Source organism: Parasteatoda tepidariorum, chromosome 9, assembly GCF_043381705.1.
Source record: "Parasteatoda tepidariorum isolate YZ-2023 chromosome 9, CAS_Ptep_4.0, whole genome shotgun sequence".
NCBI classification, from domain to species: Eukaryota; Metazoa; Arthropoda; class Arachnida; order Araneae; family Theridiidae; genus Parasteatoda; species Parasteatoda tepidariorum.
In genome coordinates this window covers 82,138,849-82,159,518 of record NC_092212.1, presented here as the reverse complement: position 1 = coordinate 82,159,518, position 20,670 = coordinate 82,138,849, and the positions used below count along the sequence as shown (strand labels likewise).

At 28.4% G+C, this 20,670-nt stretch overlaps 1 protein-coding gene across 1 annotated transcript in view; it reads right to left on the bottom strand.

Moving 5' to 3' along the window:
• Positions 1-8,302: 8,302 nt before the first annotated feature.
• The window catches only part of LOC107440639 (RAD21 cohesin complex component verthandi), a 28,517-nt gene continuing 16,149 nt past the window's right edge, over positions 8,303-20,670 (bottom strand). The window contains exons 10-14 of the mRNA XM_043049325.2: positions 18,980-19,218; positions 17,315-17,421; positions 14,014-14,467; positions 12,303-12,464; positions 8,303-10,947 (exon numbers count right to left, since the gene is read on the bottom strand). Of these exons, the coding sequence (XP_042905259.1) occupies positions 10,816-10,947; positions 12,303-12,464; positions 14,014-14,467; positions 17,315-17,421; positions 18,980-19,218 (1,094 nt within the window). The 3' untranslated portion in view covers positions 8,303-10,815. The remainder of the gene's footprint in view (positions 10,948-12,302; positions 12,465-14,013; positions 14,468-17,314; positions 17,422-18,979; positions 19,219-20,670) is intronic.

Here is a 20,670-nt window from a genome sequence, read left to right as displayed (position 1 = left end):
TTGTGCTACTAAGTCGTTACATTTTTTCATAAAGAAAAATAGAGAATTACAACGAGAAGATAACCTCCCACGGTTCAGCTGATGGCTAGAAGACTCTAACTAATAATCAGCCTACCACTGAGGATATTTTCAGTCAGCATTGTGGCCGGTGCAAGATAGATGCGGAATTCGAACCGACTAGCCTTCGCTGGGATTCAAACCCGGGTCAACTCATTGGAAGGTGAACACTCTACTCCCTGAGCCATCATGACTCTACAAATGTTATTTTATTTTGAAACCGCTGTTAAACAGATGGCCCAATTTTTTGGGTCAACGACTACTAATGTTCATCTCCATGGCTTGTCATTTTGAACCCAATTCAGAAGACAAGAAAACTCCTGGCTCAAAATAGAGAGAAATTTTGCCTTCGTGGAGGACTTTTTGATGGAACTAACCAGCATTTGCGTTACATGGCGAGGAAAACCACAAAAACCTCTCACGGCTAGCCTGACGGCATGGGGACTCTAAACCCATGATCCGCCACTGAGGATATTTTACGTCAGTACTTTGGTCGGTATAAGCCAGATGCAGAATTCATATCGACTAGCCATTGCTGGGATTCGACCCCGGTCTCCTCATTGCAATGTGAATGCTCTACTCCTTGAGCTATCACGGCTCAACAATTGTTTTATACTTTTATTTTGAATCAATGTGCAAAAAGTCGGCGTGTTTCGAGAGCTCTGAAAAAGGCGTCCATTTTAAAGTCTCGCCACCAGTTCTGATATGAATTTTTTAATACTCAAAACATTCTTACTTTTATTATCATTTTCATATTTTTTAAAGTCTATAAAGTTTTTATCTTTTCGCTACCGTTTCTTGGGATTATTCATTTAGAGTAACACAGTATATTAAATTACTTCACGCGATATTAAAATAAGCTTTACGTAAATGAATGACATACGCTCTTAGATTGAAAAAAATAATAATTAGTCTCAACTTTCTAAAAAAATCGATGCAATAAAATTTTTTTTTTGTTTGAGTGCTAGACTTGAAACACATATTGAAGGACGCTAAAAAAAAAAAAANAAAAAAAAAAAAAAAAAAAAAATCATTTACATTTAACATTTTGAAAGTCGAATGAGACAATTGAATGCCTTCTAGCTTCAAATCAAAGTTAAATCCTAGTCCTGTTTTAAAATTTATTATTTATTCCAAAATTTATTCTAGATATATTTTACGGTATGCTTTAGGCGTTCTTCGCTTAAAATTATACAAGCTATGCGTTTTAATGCATCCATAATAAAAATTTCCAACGCATACCAATAGCCGTTATCAACAAATAAAGTTAAAATAATTCGTTCCAACGGATTTTAATTCTGGGATTCAAATTATTGTAAAAAAAATCCTTGAAGCAATAGCATTCTTATACCCTTAATGACGAAATAATAGAAATTAGGCTCGTAATTTGTGTAAAAAAAGTATGTTACCTTCCAAATATGTTTAAAAATAGCGTAGCTTTTAGTACCTATTTTAACTCTACGAGGGCTGTTTTTTTAATTAAGGTCCGTTTTGTTGAGTACGGTGACGGTTGCATCGCAACGAGTACTAGTGGTGTGTCTCGGTATTCCTTGGGAACAACTGTGTATGTATCCTGTGCGGTCAGTTGTGTCCTTAAAATGTTTAAATTTAACAAATTACCCGCCGCGTATGAGGTACGGTCAGTTATGTGTTTTCAGTCGCCAAAAAACCTGTTTGCAGCATATATTTCACCGACACATTTCCGAAGCTTACAAAGCTCCCCGATGGCATGCTGACAGAAAATTTCGTTACTCCATGCAATGACTCTCTCCACAGCTCAGTCCCGAGCTTTATTGGCTGGGAAGTTTTGGACCACCCCTCATCAGTCCAGACCTTGCGCTAAGTGATTTTCATCTTTTCCGATGCTCTAAACACCGTTTTGCCGGCAACCAGTACAACCACAACGAAGACGTGAACCTCTTGGATATCGGAGCAGGCGGCAAGTTTGTATGAAGAGGGTATTCCAAATCTAGTTGTAAGGTATAAGTGTTAAAGCAAAATTGTCAACTATTTTGAAAAAAAAAAAAAAAGAAACGTATGTAGAATTAAAAATAAAATTTTCTTCATGAAAATTTTCTTCCATTTGGTTTTTATTTTCTAACTGCCCTTATTTAATAAAATAGCCCCCGTACTTAGATTTTAAGATAAGATTGTCACCCAAAGCAGGAAAGAAAATCCCTGTGCAAAATTAAAAACAGACCACCTTTAATATCTTAACGGTTCAAGGGGGGGGGGACCTCAAATACGCTAACTAATTAGTGCAGACGATATTTTAAGTTATAAGACAAAACATACCTTCTCTGTATAAATGTAACTTCTTTTTTGTTGATGGATTCTGATTTCTGACTATCAAAATATTAAGGGGTAGCAGCAATCTGGGATATAGGGTTCCAATAGTTTACTTTTAGTTATTTTACTTTCGCGTATTTCACCATATCTCGAGAACTTTTTAAAAAAATTTCGCTTACAATTTTAAACTTTGCTTATCCAAAGTTAATTCAATGCAAACTATTACTTTTAGTATATATTTATTATTTTATTTAATGCTGGCCGTGAAAAATTTTGAATAGTACGGTAATATTATTTTCAGAAATAAATGTGACACAAAGCGAACAATCCTGAAAATTTTATGGGCAAAACCACGCTAACAATTTTTATAATATGCATGGTTAATATAAATTTTTTGAACTAAGATTTGTAATAAAATTACTTACCAATGAAAAATATCACACCTTTATTTATAGTATCTAATGTAAGAAAAAACTTAATTCTTACAAAAATTGCGTGAATATGAATCGCGATATTGGATCTGAGTTTTAAATAGCGCAAATGCGATAGTGGATTTTTAAATCACGTGAATACAAACCGCAATGTACGTTATTTGAATCTCGTGAATAACGATTCACAATGTGTAACTTTTAAATCAGGTAAATACGAAAATTGACGTTTAATATTAAAATCAGGATATTAGCCCGGATTCCGACGTAATTTAGAGTTTTAGATAGATTTAAAATATTTTCATCACACTTTTTGACAGGTTAACGTTTTTAAAAAAAAGGTTTCTGCAGATGGAATAACAAAAGGCCATAAATATTGATCAATTATACAACTTTCTAATTCTTGAATTAATATCCACAATTCTAGAATTCATATCCTAACAAGCAGTTATTAAATTTTAATCCAAATTCCAGAATTAAAGATCATGTCTAGAATTATACATATAATCTAGTTCTTGACACAGAACAGAAAATCAAAGATATTAAGAAAGAAAAAAAAAAAAAGAAAGACTTTTCATAAAACAGATAACTTTATTTGAAAAGAAAAAAAAAAGTTATGTACAATATTGTTTCTAATATTGATAAAATCTCCATAGCATAATACTACTTTACCATTGATTTATACATAGATGCATTAAAGTAAAATGTAATTCAGCTTTAAAAAAAAATTTAATTAACATGTCAATGGGTAATATATACAATGACATATAAAAATAACCTTTTACACAATAGAGATACTATAAAATGAAATCCACTCTAGTTGTGAGAAATAGATTAAACCTTCTTCTGTGTAACAATAAACATTTGTCAATAATCAATTTCAATGATGAGAAAATGCATAGTAAGTGATATTAGAAAAATTTATAAAATATTTACAATAAAACAATGTTATAAGTAGGACCACAGGCGTACACAGTTAAATAGGGGTATTATTTCACTCTCTAAAAAACTTACTTTTAAAAATCACTAATCAAGAAATACTTGATTATACAAAATGGTGTACAATCGTGCAGTGGTTTCCAAGAGTTAGAACTTTTTTCGTAGTATGCTATACCCATAGCAGCCAACTTGAGCAGGAAAAAATCCAGTAGATTTTACGAAACATAAATTTCATGATAATTATTGTATAAAGTACTAAATATTTTACACACAGGGAATTTTAGGGATTTCAAAATACAAAAATTGCAATATTTTCCAGTTATGATTGACATTAAACACATTTGAAACGTTATGTTATTATATACACTCATAATTTCAAATATTAAAACGCATTTAATTCAACAAAGATTTTTTTTTTATTAATTTAAAAAGAGAGTTCTGAATAAAAACAAACTGAATATTTTATAACAAGAAAAAGTTTTGAACTTATTTCTATAAATGAGGTTTGCTTCATTATGTATTAGTAATATGTACTTATTTAAATATTCAAGGAAGCAATAATCTGTACAAAAATTCTATGTCAATTGGTATTTGTTTAGGAAAATAACTCAATTTTAGGGAATTTTCTAAGATTTATAAAAATCAGGAGAAACGGTCAAAATCCAGAAGAGTTGGCAGCTATGACTATAGCCTATAACATGCTCATTTTTATTAGGTTATGGATTGTACTATAGTAGAAATTCAAAACTATGTATGGTAGAAATGGTTGCGTACTCAGAGAAGTTGTTTCGAATTGTTGAACGACCAATATGAAATTGTTGAATCATATTGAACTAGGTTCCATAATGTTGGTTAGTGAGATCAGCTCTTTTGGCCTTTGAAAAATTGCAGTTGCGGTTCCAACAAAAGAAGGTCAATCATTTATGGCTCATTAGCTAAAATAATAATTCAGAACCGCTGCATAGTTTCAGCACTTTCAGAGATAATGTAGCTTTTTGCTACCACTCTTTACACATAAAAATTTGCATTTGACAATTTAAATCAAATATTTAAATCTTTATTTTAATACCGACTAACTAAATATTTCTTCAAGCACTGCAGAAATATTTTATGCCTAATTATTATTCTGAATTCAATATAATAATAGTTGTAGGCAAGAATCTGATATAGTTTCTTCCATAAGTTGTTTTTAAACACTTTATAAAAGTTCTAAACTTGTTCTTTTTCTAGATATTTTTATTTTTTTAAAGTAAAAGTGGTTTAAAAATGAAAAGGATCAAACTCCTCCACCTAGTTTTTAACATGCATTTACTAAAAATGTTGGAAAAACAATAGCAATAAATTGTACACCATTTAATCGAATAACGCACACATTCAAGTATTTTGATTTTCACTAATAGTTTTTAAATAGTCATATTAGATTTAATTTTTAAAAATTTGACAAAATATAAAGAGATTTATTTATTATTTTCAAGAAAAAATGCAAGCAGCCTTTTAATTTACTTTTCAATATTCATTTTAATAATTTTATTTAAGCATATCTACAATTTAATCAATCAATCATTCCTTCTTAACCCTGTGCATGCCTCTGATATGATGCATACTATATCAGATATATAAATGTATCATATGATGCATAATATATCCGCATGATACATAAAACAACTTCATATTCATTCTTAAACTATGATTCAGATAATATTTATACAAGAAAAACAACAATTTTATCCAGAAAAATAAATATTAAAGAGCTTAATTGTAACAGAAGTGAAGTGATAACAAATTTAGAGGCATGTTAAGTGACATCTTAGTGCGATTTCAAACTAAAATGCATAGCTGCGAACATGGATAGGAAAAGTTTCAACAGATTTTACGAAATAATATAAATTTCATTATAATTGCTGCATAATGTAAATATTTTACACATAGGAAATTTTATAGTCATCAAAACAGAAAAACTGCAATAGTTTCCAGTTATGATTGATATTAAACAAACTTGAAATGTATTATATTCACTCGTAATTTTACATAGAAGCCCCGTGGTGGAATATTTTCGAGATATCTGCGACAAAACTCGCTAGCACTAATATCTTTCTGCAAGATACTTTTAATAATAACAAAAGTGCTGTTTACAAAAACTATATAATATTCTCTAATTGAAGATATATTTTTTTTAATTCTTAGATTATGGATGATATTCACGCATTTTGTTGGGGGAGATGCACAAATTGCAAATTATTTCATTCTTTGCATTTTGTAAATAATCATCACAATAAAAATAATAATTAAAAATCATGAAATCCACAGCAATAATTGCCGGGGAAAAAAAAAAGATAGATGACAAAATTAAGCGAACCGGACTCCTCAAATGCGTGTTTTGAGATCAGGTTGTTGTAATAAATAATATTGTATAAAAAATATCGGATCTAAAAACCATGCAATAGCAATAAATGAAAAAAATTCGATAGAGTTATTGCTCTAAAAATAAATACTCAAAAGCACCATTTGATTTTTCCATATTGTTTTAAATATAAAACAGGATATTTAAAAATCCAAGTGAACATCAATAAACTGCTGAAAATACTACTGAAACATTACCTTCATTGGCGTCAATTGAGTGCGCCAGAAAGTGTTTATCTAAATGTTCAAATATTATGTGTAAATTTCTGTAGAAAAGAAAAGTAAAATTTTTTTACCCTTCAAAGGAAAAATCTTCCTGCAAGAACTCTGTAATGTTCTGCGACAATGTCGCTGTGTCGATGCGATTCTGTCATGGGGCATAGCATTTTATTTATCAAAGATAGTTGATTTTTAATAAATTTAAAAAGGGAGTTCAGAATAAAAATTAACTGAACAATTTAGAAAAAAAAATTTAAACTGATTTCTATGAATGAGACTAGCTTCAATATGTATTAAAACATTCAAGCAAATTTAGCATTCAAGCATTCACTCAAATTTAGGGAATTTACTAAAATGCTCAAAAACCAGTAGAAACAGGTAAAATCCAGTAGTTGGCAGCTATGAAATAATTAATATTCTTAACACAATGAGTTTTAGCAATATTTTTAGTGCAAAACTATATTACATTAAGTTGACTGCCATTTATGCCTGGCATTTGATTGACGTCAATCTAAAATATTTTTTTATTCTACTTTTGAAATCCTTAGTTTGAATAGTAATAGAATGTGAATCAATTTCTAGATAAATTACACATTCTTTAACAAATAATTAGAAAGTTCAAATTAAACGAAATTGAAACATTTTAATAATAAAAAAAAAAAGTTTAAACCAATTACCAAAGCTAGGATATTGATGATAAATGCATTTTTTTTCTCTCCTTCTTACGAATCAGTGTAAATTTCTTATTCTAGTTAATAATACGCCAATCTTGGTGTGAGTTTTCAAGATCTAAGAATTGGCTTTTTCAATTTTACGAACATCAAAAAATATTTGACAATACAACGCAATTAATGCTGATAATCTTAGAAAAGATTGTAACTGAAATTAACAAATTCTTATTTATCTACATCGAGTATTCATCGACATCTTAATCGATTAAAAATTTTCATGCTCAATTATTATCGTGTATTTTAATTAAATTTATTAATTTAAATTTGTAAGTAGAAATAACGATTTATAATTTTCTTTAAAGTTAATGCAAAAAATTTTTTTGATAGCTTTTCAGTACCATAACAGTTCTGCTAATTACTATGAATGAGATTTGCTTTTTTATTTACTGGAAATACTCATTTAAATACTTAGACAATCAATGCAAAATAAAAAGATTTTTCAGAAAATTTCTTAATTTTTGGAAATTTTTTGAAACATACAAAAACTAGGAGAATGTCAGATTAAAAGAAAAATTCCGTAAAGTCGGCAGCTATGTACATGCATACTAACATTTTCTAAACCACAAAAATTTCAGTGTTACTAAAATCTCACCAAACATGCTTATTGTCTTAAAAATGTCAAGTAACTTGTTTTTCACTAAATATGCAGAAATTTAAAACAATCTCTAATTTAATTATCCCAATTATTTTTTTATTAGTTACTAATTATGGATGGAAACTTAATTATACACGAAGTTTCTAGTTCAATAATCAATGACAATGCCAGCTACTTAATGTAATCGATACCTGAAGGTTTTGATTTCAATTAACGAATGACTAAGCGAATGTGTAATCCACTTTATTAATGAGATTTTTTTTTACGACATTATGAGAATAAATATACAATATCATACATTTAAGTAAACATACATAAATTTATAAGGTTTTCTAGTTAATTAAGAAAACTATTTTAAATTAAATATATTTAGAGAGACAAATTAAAGTTGATTTCATTTACATCTTAATGAAAATAAAAAACCTTTAATTTTTACCAGAGCACTTATGGACCCAGGCATTTCTAGCCATGCCTCAAAGGTTGATCAAAATCAATGAAGAATTCAATCAATCAATCAAATGAAATTTTTTTAATTTAATATTAAGAAGCAGGGAAGTAATTGCAGGCAAATAATTCAGCATGTTAAAAGAAGCCACACAAACACATAGGAGCACTTAAGAGAAACACATCAATAAAATATAAAATTGCAAGCAAAATTTAACATAATATTTATTCAAATTTATTGTACAGGATATTAAAACAAATATGCTTTACTACAACATGCAGAAAAAAATAAAGAAAATGGTAAATAAGTATGAATAAAAAAATAGTTTAATTAATTTAATGTATAAGTATCAACAAGCAACATGATGGATTAAAAATGCAATTGATAGATAAGCAAAAGAAACTTCAAGAAAAAAAAAATCTTCACTATTAATGTATAATTATATTAAGTTTAAAAATGTTAATGATTTGTTAAAAAAAACTGATTTTAATCATTGTTATCTAATAACAGATACAGGATTATTAGAACTGAAAACTTAAAAAAAAAAAAAAGAAGCAACAGTTACAATTAAACGATTAAGAAGTACTTTGCCTTTACGTTAAATTTAAAACAGTTAAAACACAAAACTATCATCCATAAAATTAAAGTAGAAGCATATAGTGGCTTCTTCTAAGCAATGTGCATAATAAGTACATAAATAAATTTCATTAAATTAGTTTCCATGTAGATGATTAATCATTATTTAAAGTTATTCTTTTCTGATTATAATTTTATTAAAAAATAAAAATGCAGTAGACACGAAATACTGAAACATTACAAACATAGTCAATTCAAAAATAGGATTTATAATTCAAAATATAATGAAAAAGCTTTTTGCCACGATCATTTTATTTAAAAAACGACAGTTAATAATCGTTAATTTGATTTCGGAATGAAAGTTCAGTTGGAAGAGATTTAAAAAAAATCAACGATGACAAGACATATGATAACATGATTTTAAAATATAATACAACATGCATGAATTATCACTCAAGATGAAACATATCAATTAAAAGAAATTTGTCTCCCCCCCCAATTTTGTTAATTACGCTTTCAGTTTTGAAATAATGTCTGAACAGCAAAATTGTCAGCCTATAATCAGGGGTCCGTCCGGGCCGAATTTACTACCGTTTAGCGGTACCTTCACAAAATCAATTTTAGGTAAAACGGTAGTGTCACAAATTCAACTTTAGGAAAAACGGTAGTTTCACAAAATACTTTTTCTTAAAATTTTATTTTTGTATCCCTTAAGAAACGATAAATCTATATTTTTACTATGTTTTTGTATTGATTTTTTAATATAATTTTTAATTTTTCACAAATTATGTCTTAATTTTCACAAAATAGGTACCTTTCAGTAAAACCTAGACAGACCCATGATAATGCAACGGTCACATAACTGTCATGAAGCAGAATCATGATTCGCAATTTAAGTTTTTCTAAGCAACATATTTAGTTTTATAAAGTTAACAAAGGCGAGGGATTAAAAAAAAAACAATGAAAACAAGTTCAATAAATAACTATTTTGATGAAACAAATTTATTGCTTAATGATATTGTTAAAACGCAAACAAATTTAGTCACAAGTAAAAAGTATATGATTTGAAACTCCATAATAACAAGTTTTCTCAAGTTATTTCACTTATAGCGAGAAGATTGATATATCATATTAATAGATCTGAAAATTAAAAACGATCGAATTATCTTGGATTAATATACTGGACAAAACAATGTTCCAATCAAATAAGACTTAAAAAATACTGTACAAAAGTAAAACACTTAGATTTTTTTTAAAACTATCAAGAAAACAACAAAAAATTGAAATTTATAAAACACATGAAAAAATTGCTAGAAATTTAATAACAGAGCTAATAATTAAAATCAAAATTTTTTAAACTTAAAATGAAGGGTCATTTCGCACCACAAAGAAAAAATGTTCCAACAAATAAAACTATTTTAATAATCGAGAAATTAGGTTTTTTATAAGCTGGAACTTAAATCTGAAATAGTCCGCATCTCTGCTTTTGTATTCCACATAATTATTTAAACTAGTAAAAATAAAAAAATAAATAAAGTTTGTTAATTCTGTTCTTTACATGCAACCTGATTATTTCAAATAAACCAGCCTATTATTAACTTCATTATTATTTATTCCATCGGAAGAAATACACATAAAACCATTTGCATTTTAACATAATTATTTCAACTGAAAATCAAGTTTATTAATTTAGCTGTCATTTCTTATTGCTGACTAAGTTCAAAATAGAGTTATTTTCATTTTATTCAACACAATTATTTCAAATGAATCAGTTATCCTTAATTTTCATTCAATTTGAAGAAGTACAGATAAAATCTTACGCATTCAACATAATTATTTAAACTAAAAAGTTCATTCATCGTAGATTATTTTTCTTCTATATTCAGTTTAAAAAGGAACACACATGATCCAACATAATTATTTCAAATAAGTAATTATTATTAATTTCGTGTTCAATTTTCAATAGATAAAAATCCTATGCATTCAACATACTTAAATCCTGTTACTCATAAATGTTCCAACAGAAATAATTTCTCTTTTTACAGACGTCATCCAGTGTATTTGAATAAAAAGATGAAGACTAGGATGTTTTAATATAATTTCAAAATATGAATGAATGAATGACAGACCCTTTATTTAGTTCCCATTGTAGGCTAAATTATATTTAGGTCCTTTTGTGATGATTAAATCTCCGTAAGTCGTATGTTGCTCCAGTTCTACAGCTTGCTGCTTTTTCAGAACTAAAAATGTGTAAAATTTTTGTGCCACCTGAAATTCAAAAATAGATTAGAGTGTTAGGAAACTTACAAATTGCAACTTTTCATTAATTTTATGAAAAATTATTTGCTACTTAATAATTGTATTTTAGTTGCTTAGTTTGTAATAGCTAGGGCCCGGATTTTGATGACTTAAAAAATCTCAAATAATGACTTTAAAAAGTGCAAAAAATGCCCTTAAAAATGCAAAAATTGCGCTAAAAATGCCTTATGACACGACTGAAATAAAGTAAAAATATTGAACTAAAACAATGTTTTACTCTTTAAAATTATTATGAGTTATTTAAAAAAATATAAAGCAATGCAATACTTGTTCTACGTTCATTAAAGTTTGAAAAATATGTTTTATGTCCTAAAATAACAAAAAAAGGAAAGCTGTAACAAAGAATTACTTCTAAAGATTTTATATCAATCAATAACAAAATGGAAAAACATAATGGCATGCAGGTGGTATTGAGAGTTACAATATGAAATGTAAAATCATAAGACAAATCTTGCATTTCATGTAATAAAAATGCCCAAAAAAATAATAAAAATTGGAAAAAATTAACAAAAAACTTAAAAAATGCAAAATATGCCCCAAAATTTAAGAAAAAATTCCCTATAAATCTAAAAAAATGCTCTAAAGGACAAAAAATGTCCAAAAATGCAAATGTCATCAAAATCCAGGCCTTAGTAATAACTATATAATAGATTTATATCATTTTATTTAGAAACATTAAGTACTTTAGCAGGGTTGCCACTGAAATCTGGTAAAAAAAAATTCCCCGTGTTTTCCTGTGCGTATTATACACAACGTATTAAGAGAGAAAAATTACTGTAATCTTGTATGAGCTCTCATGGGTAAACTATGCTAGTTTTAAATGCTGAAAAAACTTGCTATAGTAAATGAAATAGTTCAGTACAGCTGAAATATCTTCCTTAAATATCCCATAGATTGGCTTTTGAGTGGTCACCAATTTTTAAAAGTCGAAAATAAAAATTCCCTGGATTTCCCCCCAAATTCCCCGCTTATGATTTAGGCAACATTTGGAAACAATTATCGCCAGAAGCATTGCAGTAAATCGTTATGTCAGGAGGCAGCAGATAAGGCATGCACTAGGCTGTAGTGTTGATGAAAAAGAAGAGTTCTGAGTTTTTTTTTGCTTCAATTTCCAGAACAAAAATAGCAAACATGTAAAACAATGCTTCCAAAAAAAAAAAAAAAAAAAAAANAAAAAAAAAAAAAAAAAAAAATCATCATACATTTTTTTGACATTTCAGAAAAACATTTTTCAGGAATTCAGGAGATTCTGCCAATGGGAGAATTGGCAGCTATGATAAATAGATTGATATTATGAATCTCACCTGCTTGCGTTTATTATTCCTGACAAATTCATTAAAATTCACTTGATGAAAGGTTTCCAGTCTGTTGTGAATACAATGCAACAGATGTGTAGTCCTTTTTGTCAAAATACGCTCCTCAAATTGTTCATATGTTTCATCTGCCATCTGTTCATCCGGAACCACCTACATTTTAATATTAACAGGAGCTTATTATTAAATTTTTTAATGACAAAAAATACTTAACAAGCACTACAGAATTATTAGCAAAATGTTAGGTTTGGTAGCTTTGCAGAGCCTAGGTTTAGATGTTCCAAGGCATAGCTAAATCTTTTAACAAAAATTAAGCACCTTTTCAGGACTTTTTAAGCACTCAAATATTTTTAAGTACTATATACATCAACAAAATACAAAATAACTTTCAAAGACTTTATATGATCATAATAAAAATAACTAGTTTCTGACAAAGAACTCTTTTCTTGATTATATTAGCCGTTATAAAATGATCGAGAGATTTTTCGGTTCGATATCAGAGGGTGAAAAATTAAGTCTGAAAACACCCAATGAAAATAGCACTTTTAAAGAACGAAAAATCGGAAATAAGACCTCTAAGCACTTTTTAAAAGCGCTACTCACAACGTGTTAAACAACTTTGATTAAAGAAGCTATTCCAGTTTTTAATTAAACTATTAGTTATTATTTCTTACAATGTAAAAAAAAAAAATTTATCCAAAGTATTTTTCAGCAAAATTTTCTAACAAAAAATACACACCTTTTTTAAGCACTTGAATATCTTCAGGAACATTTACAATAAAGTTTTTTCTTTCGATTGTTGAAAGTTGTTCACAATCATATATAGTCACAAAATTAAAAAATTGCAAAAACAGTATAAGAGATTCAACATAATATATTTAGTTTCTAAAAATCCAACATTAATCCAGGCAAAAACTGTGTATTCTCATTAAAAAATAGATTTTCTCTAGTCAAAAAATTTTTATTTATTAAAAAACCCCACAAGGGCTAGATTTCCCCCCCTAAAAACCCTGGTTTATACAGAGATCAAAAGAAAAAATACAAGGAGTCTAAAATTTTAAAAATTGCCTTATTTAGGAAGAAAAAACTTTAAATAAAGATTTACTCTTAGAACAATTTATTAGTTACAAAAAAAAAAAANAAAAAAAAAAAAAAAAAAAGCTAAAAGACATATCTTACTTTTACTTTTGAAATACTAAATAAACTAAAAATGCAAATACTAAATTTTCAAGAAATGCATATCTTGCAAAAGAAATTTCTCTCCAGGCTTTCAAAGTAAAATTTGTTTATGTTATACTACTCATTGCTTCATTATATACACTCATATATCTACTTTCCATTGCTTAATAAAACTTGTATAGATGTATTATACAGGATTCATATTCAAAACGGAGATAAAAAAATAAGATATATTAATTTTTATTTTGACAAAACTGTTTTTACTTTTTCACATTGAAAAACAGCCCAAAGTTAAGGGAAGATAATTTGATTACACATTCTTTGAACATATTAACAGTGGTGAGATTTTACATTTAAGAACAGTTTTTTAACTTCTGTGTTCAAATCATTTTTATCACCCATAGTTATCAGACTCTGAAGTTTGGAAGTGGCAAACATTAGCTTTTTTAAGATAACGACACTCTTTTTTTTGATCCAACTCTCAATTTGACAAGAGTGTGAAAAGTGGGGAGAAAATACTTACGGGTCCAACACTAGCAGGAGCACCATAATCCTCGTCTCCATAGTCCATATCATCTTCAGAAAGGTGATTCTGGGTTTGGGACTCTGGTTGTTGTTGTGGTTGTTGCAGTTGCTGCTGCTGTTGTTGCTGCAGATCACCTATCAAGGAATCAAACAAATCGTTGGTTTCCGAAGTATGGGTGTTGGTGGGAGCAACTTGATTTTCTTGAGGTTCAAGAATGGCTGCAGCAGCAGGAGGAGGAGGTTCAAATGTAGGTTGCTGTAGTGGAGGTTGAAGAGGATGGAGGGAAGCTTCCGGTTGAGCCATGACCTGTGGCGGAAGTGGAGAGGGAACTTCTAAGGAAGCTTGAGGATATTGGTTTTCTGGACAAATTTGAGTGGTTTCATCTTCTGGTATTGGGTTATGGATTTTCTCCACATTGTTGTATGGTGGAGGTGGAATATCTTCCAAACATCTATAAGAATTTATTTTCAGAGTTAAAATACCATATTTTTTAGACATCATAAATAGGCAGGGGTCTGCCTAGGTTTTTATGCGAGGTACCTATTATGTTAAAATTTAGACATAATTTGTGAAAATTAAAAATTATATTAAAAAATCAACCCCAAAATATGGTAAAGTAAGAAGATATTTTCAAAACTTGCCCTTACAAATAAAAATCAATTATGAGTGGTAAATGTTTATATATTTGTCCCCATTTTTCAAAGATAATTTTGCTATTGTAAAATTTTGGGCTTAAAATTGTATCGAAATTTAAAGAAAAAAACAACAACATGCATTTAACAGTACTTGCACTAAAAGTTATTTTCATTATGAGATCATTTCCCACGGGGTCATATAGAAAAAAAGTTTCATAAAAAAATAAAGGTATGTTAGAATAAATTTAGAACAATGTTCAAATTTCAACCAACTGTAAAGTTTACCAAGGGAGTGTGTAGTCGTTTAATAAAAAAAAAAAGCTTGTTATAATATGATGTAAGTGACCAATTAGGCTGCCATACCGCACTATCTGACCAATCACATGCAATCTATTTGTATCTGCTTAATTGACTCTGGTTTCTTATGGGGATACAAAAACAAAATTTTACGAAATGGGGATCTTAGAACTTTTTAACAGGCATTTTGTGAAACTACCATTTTTCCTAAAGTTGAATTTGTGACGGTACCGCTAAACGGTAGTAAGTTTGCCCTGAACGGACCTTTAATGGGAATATATCAAATATTTGGCCACTATTGGATATTTTGGTAAATATTTGGTCAACCTATTTTTTTTTAACCAAATTGTCATTTTTGGAGAAGTATCTCAAACAAGTTTTATTTTTATTCTGTATCGAATTTGAATAGATTAAGATTTAATACAGAATAATGTAAAATCAAATTTTTTTACTACACAATATTAGAAAAAGTTTTTACACATATTTGTTGAGTTCTAAAACTTGCTTACAAATTTATGTTCTGAAAAAAAAAGAAAAATGAAAAGGTAAGATTACCATCACAGTTTTTCTAGAAAATAGTAGCTTACATATAAAAAATAGTAGCCTTCAGTCTCCTCTAAGAAATAATTAAGATGCTATTTTCACCCATGTAGTGGAGTATTGGATAATTATTAAAGTAAAACAATTAAACAAAAAGAAAAAAATGTCACAAATACAACAAATTAAAACTTAGTTAGACAAGTAATACAGGATGCGTAACCAGATTTTTCAACAAAAAATAAGCACTAGAAAAATATTTTTAATCACTATCCAAAATAATAATTATAATTAGGACTTGTGCAGTAATAAATTTTTTTTTTTATCATTTAAAGTTTTTAATTTATAAAGATACAATTAATAAAACTGAAAAATTTCCCATAATTATGATAAAATAACTAGTTTTTGATAAATATTGCAGAGAAAATTATAAAAATCATGAATTATTTGTGATTTAGAAAGACAATCGACAAGGCAAAGAAAAAATATCTTTTTAAAAGATAGAAAATGAAACACTTTTTTATAAACCCCGAATAAAAAAATAGCACCTTTAAGGGCTTTTAAAAAATGCAAATCAAAAATAAGCACCTTCAAGCATTTTTTAAAAACAATACACACCCTGTAATAGATTAGATCAGGGATGGGCAAACTTTTTTGGTCAAGGGCCAAAAATCGGAAAAGAAAAGTTTGGGGGGCCCATCCCTGGGTTAGATCATTAACTAATTCAACTACTACTTCAAAAGCAGAAAAATATTTTTTTCATTTCACAAATATGAATAAAATAAAAAGAAAATGAAATAGAAATAAATAAGTTCAAGATTCATAAATTATTTTCATCGCACAAATTATTTTCTTCTTTGCATTTCGTAAATAATCATCACAATTAAAATATCATGAAATTTGTAGTAGTAATTGCCGAAAAAAAGATAGGCGAGAAATCACGCAAATCAGACACCTCAAATGTGTGTTTCATTTAGATTAGGTTGTTGTAATACATAATATCATATAAAAAAATATTGGATTTAAAATATATAAAATTCGATAGAATTATTGACTCAAAAAATTAAATACTCAAAGTGCACAATTCAAATCTCCCATATCGTTTGAAATATATCGAGATTTTTAAAAACCAAGTGAAAATCAATATCAATAACTGCCGAAAATGCAATTGAAACATTACAGTGATGTTCGATACTATTGGCCTAAATTTAACACGTCAAAAAATGATTACCTAAATGCATGATTCAAATATTATGTGTTGACAAAATCATCAGAAAAATAAAAACTCACATAGTCACTTGTGAAATTGATGTTTGACCTGCGACTATGTGAGCTTTTATTTTTCCGATGATTTTGTTTGAGTTTCTTTTCATAATTTGTTATTTATATTGCATGTCTTTTTCCTGGACTTCTATACAAAACCATCGGGGTACTGAGGGAGTTAATTTAAGCATTTGCTTCTCCCTCAATTAAAAATGGTTTTGTTTTNATTCGGCTTGCTTGAGAAATTGATGTCTGACCTGTGACTATGTGAGTTTTTATTTTTCTGATGATTTTGTTTGAGTTTCTTTTCTTAATTTGTTATTTATATTGCATGTTTTTTTCCTGGACTTCTATACAAAACCATCGGGGTACTGAGGGAGTTAATTTAAGCATTTGCTTCTCCCTAAATTAAAAATGGTTTTGTTTTTATGGCTACCGGGGCCGGTACCCCCTGAAGACGTCGGCTTCGGTGGTCATATTTTCGTTTTTATTTCCTTCATTTTCTTTTTCTTTATTACAATGAATGGTAGACACAATGGTAAGTTTAGAAATAAAGAGACTGATACCTGTTCTCAGGTTCCTGGAAAGATTCTAACAAAGAATGGGACTGTTGCATAGCAGCCGGTAAAGGAACTTCATCTGGTAATACCGCTCCTAAAGAAATACCTTGTCCCTGAAATACAGAAAACATGCAATACAAAATTTATTAATTATTTTTTCATGCCGATAGGTTTGAAACTGAAATAAAAAATTCTTTATTATTAAAATTTATCATTCAAGAAACTATTTATTAATCACTGTAATACATCCCATTTTAGAAAATTTCTAGGGACTGAAGCAATCGCTACGCAATAACAAAAATTCGTTATACGGATATGGAGAATTTCAACATTAACTGAAATTATTTTGTTACCTCGGAATTTTTCGCATTTAAAATAATAGATATTGCCCTTAATTACAGCTTTGATTTATTTGTATTCTACAAGTAAACAATTAAAATAAAAGCTCACAAAAATATTTAAATTAAAAGGAACAATTGTTTCATTTGGGAATTCGGAAAATATTCTTTAAAAAGGCATTATACTTTAATAACTTAGACATCTGAAATTAAAACCTTTTTTTTAAAATACTCGAATATTTAAATAATCAAAACATTTCACGAACTACAAAAAGAAAGGAAATAAAAAAAAAGACTATAATATGACTACTTTATAGCAAAATAACATTTTTGGGAGTGTAGCTACATAAATTATAAAAAAATTTTCCCTGCCTAAGTTTACAACATTTCCTTGATTTTCAGTAGTTGCTAAAATATATTTGCTTTCAAGCCTTCTATTAATTACCTGAGATGAGAAATATTTTGAAATTTAACTTTTAAAATCTTCAAGAAAAAAAATTTTAAAACTGCACTTTACCTCGCTAAGGATAAAAAATACTAAAAATTCTAACAAATATGTAATGGAAGTTAAACACCTTCACTTAAAAACGAGCAAATTTTTCTAGAATTATGAAGATGCCGCTTTGGTGTCCATAATTTTTGCGAAGGTAGTGAGGAACAGAACTAAAATTGCTCAGTACCTGCTGCCACATGTTTTCAAAGTGTTCTTTAAACACTATTCCCCTGTAAAGGCTTTCTACTTTGAAAACACACATAACGAACAAAATTAAAAGAAAACATTATTTAAAGTTACCACTCTCCAGATAAAACCTAATTATCTGAGATTTCCAGAACGAAACTTCTTAACATTTTTCAGAATTTGTAATGTAAATTATTGCGATTTTATATCTACAATTTACATATAACATATTCATCAGGATTATGCAGAAAATTAACTCATTTCTTTACTTTTTTGCACAGATAAAATGAAGAATAAATGAACATAATAAAGAATTTGTGTTTCAGAAATTCAGTATTAATTTTATCAAAAGTTCTATATAGACGAGAATTGATTTCTTTTAAAAAATAAAATAATAGAAGATTGAAAAATACCAAATTATCAATTAAAATAGCAAGGATGACAAGAAAATAAATTAGAACACTGTTGTATAATGATTAGTTAGGGGGGAAAATGTTTAAATGTTCCTAATAAATATAATCAACACACTCAGTTTTATTTATTTTTTTTGTTGCTATTACTCTAAAAATTTTGAGAGAAGATTGTGAACTTCTTAGAGAATGCCCCGTTTTGCAGAGAGTCATTATTCTGTTTGGCACACATGAATAAACTCACCATTGAGTCCATGATATGGGGAATATAGGGTGATTCATTATGGAGTATTTGTTGCATCATGTGATCCTGAGAGGCCATCATTTGCTGCTGTTGGTGGTCAACATTGGGGGAGAAGGCATCAAAATAGTTTGGCGCATCAATGGGAGGATGCGAGAGTGCAGACTGACGTGAAGTTTCCAGGTGATATGAGTCCGCAGGTATAGGGTCCTCAGATATTCTTCTTCGCTTGGATGATGTTGCTGGTCAAGCACATTAAAAAAAGAAAAATACAATTTTATTCAATGTTCAATGGTTGCTAAGCCAAGCAAAAAAATTTAAGTTCTTTAACCCATTTTAGGTCTAGCATAGAGATTTTATAAAACGTGGCTATATGTTCATTTAAATACGCTTGCATTAAGACACTAAAAATTCTGTGTATGAAAAAGTATATTTTATGTAAGAAATAAAATGCTGCGTATACGCACTATTTCCCAAATTAATGAACAAACCATTTAGTTGAATGCTTGTTTTTTTTTCATGAAATTTGTTTTATTATTTCTTTAATCTACTAACTTGAAACTTAAATCCATCATAAGAACATATGATAAATCACAAAAGGAATAATTACACATTTTCAAAAAATTTTGCTTGTCAATAACCGTTTTAAGTTAAAAAAATTGAATAGTTTAAAAAATTTCTCAACAGAAAATGTTTATCCAATTGAATTACTTATATATATTGGATGTGTTCAGAACCCTTGACAACAGCAGAAAAATAAAATTAGCTAAAAATATAAGTCACATCATTTATTAAACCGTTTGCCAAAATGGGTTACATTGAAAGAATAATTACATTTTACACTATAGTAGAATAAGACCTGACAGTGTTGTCACTCAAATCTGGAGGGGGAAAAAATAAATAATAATTCCCCGTATTTTCTCTGTACATATTGTAAGCAATATATTAAAAGGAAACACACAATCATTGTGCTCTTGAGAGACCTATAAGTCTAGCTATATTAGTTTTAATTGCTGGAAAAACTTAACAGAAAAAATGTACAGCTGAACATGCTTAAAACAAATAATGCTAGAGGTAATGAAATAGTGTAGTATAGCTGGAATATCATCATTTAATGACCCATAGATTGCGTTTTGGTCACCATTTTTAAAAGTCAAAAATGAGAAATAAAATTCCCTGTATATACATAAACTTCAATGTGTAATTTATAAATTTCGTTAATAGGAATGCCGATGTGAGGTTTTTAAATAACGGGAATATGAACGGGTGACATGTAATTTTTAAACTGAGTGGATTCAAATCGCAAAGTGTGAAGGATGTGCAATTTTATTAAAAAAATTGTGTGAATAGGAATTTTGATGTAAGATTTTTAATTCATGCGAATATGTATCACGATGAGTAATTTGAAATCAGGTTTACATAGAAGAAATAGGAGTCCTTTGTTTGGCGGTCGGGGGGTATAAACAGGAATTTTACAGGAAAAGCAAAATTTATAATTTATTTTATTAAATTGAACAAAAAAGAAAAATTCCACCTAAAAAACTCCTCCATGTATATAAAATAGAGGCAAAAATCAATAATTAATTGTTTTTATATTTACAATTAATTTAATTGTGAGGGAAGTCAAATTGAACTTAGTTAATACAGTACACACAGGAAATTAATATGGGTACTAGGCACTGCGTTATATTGGG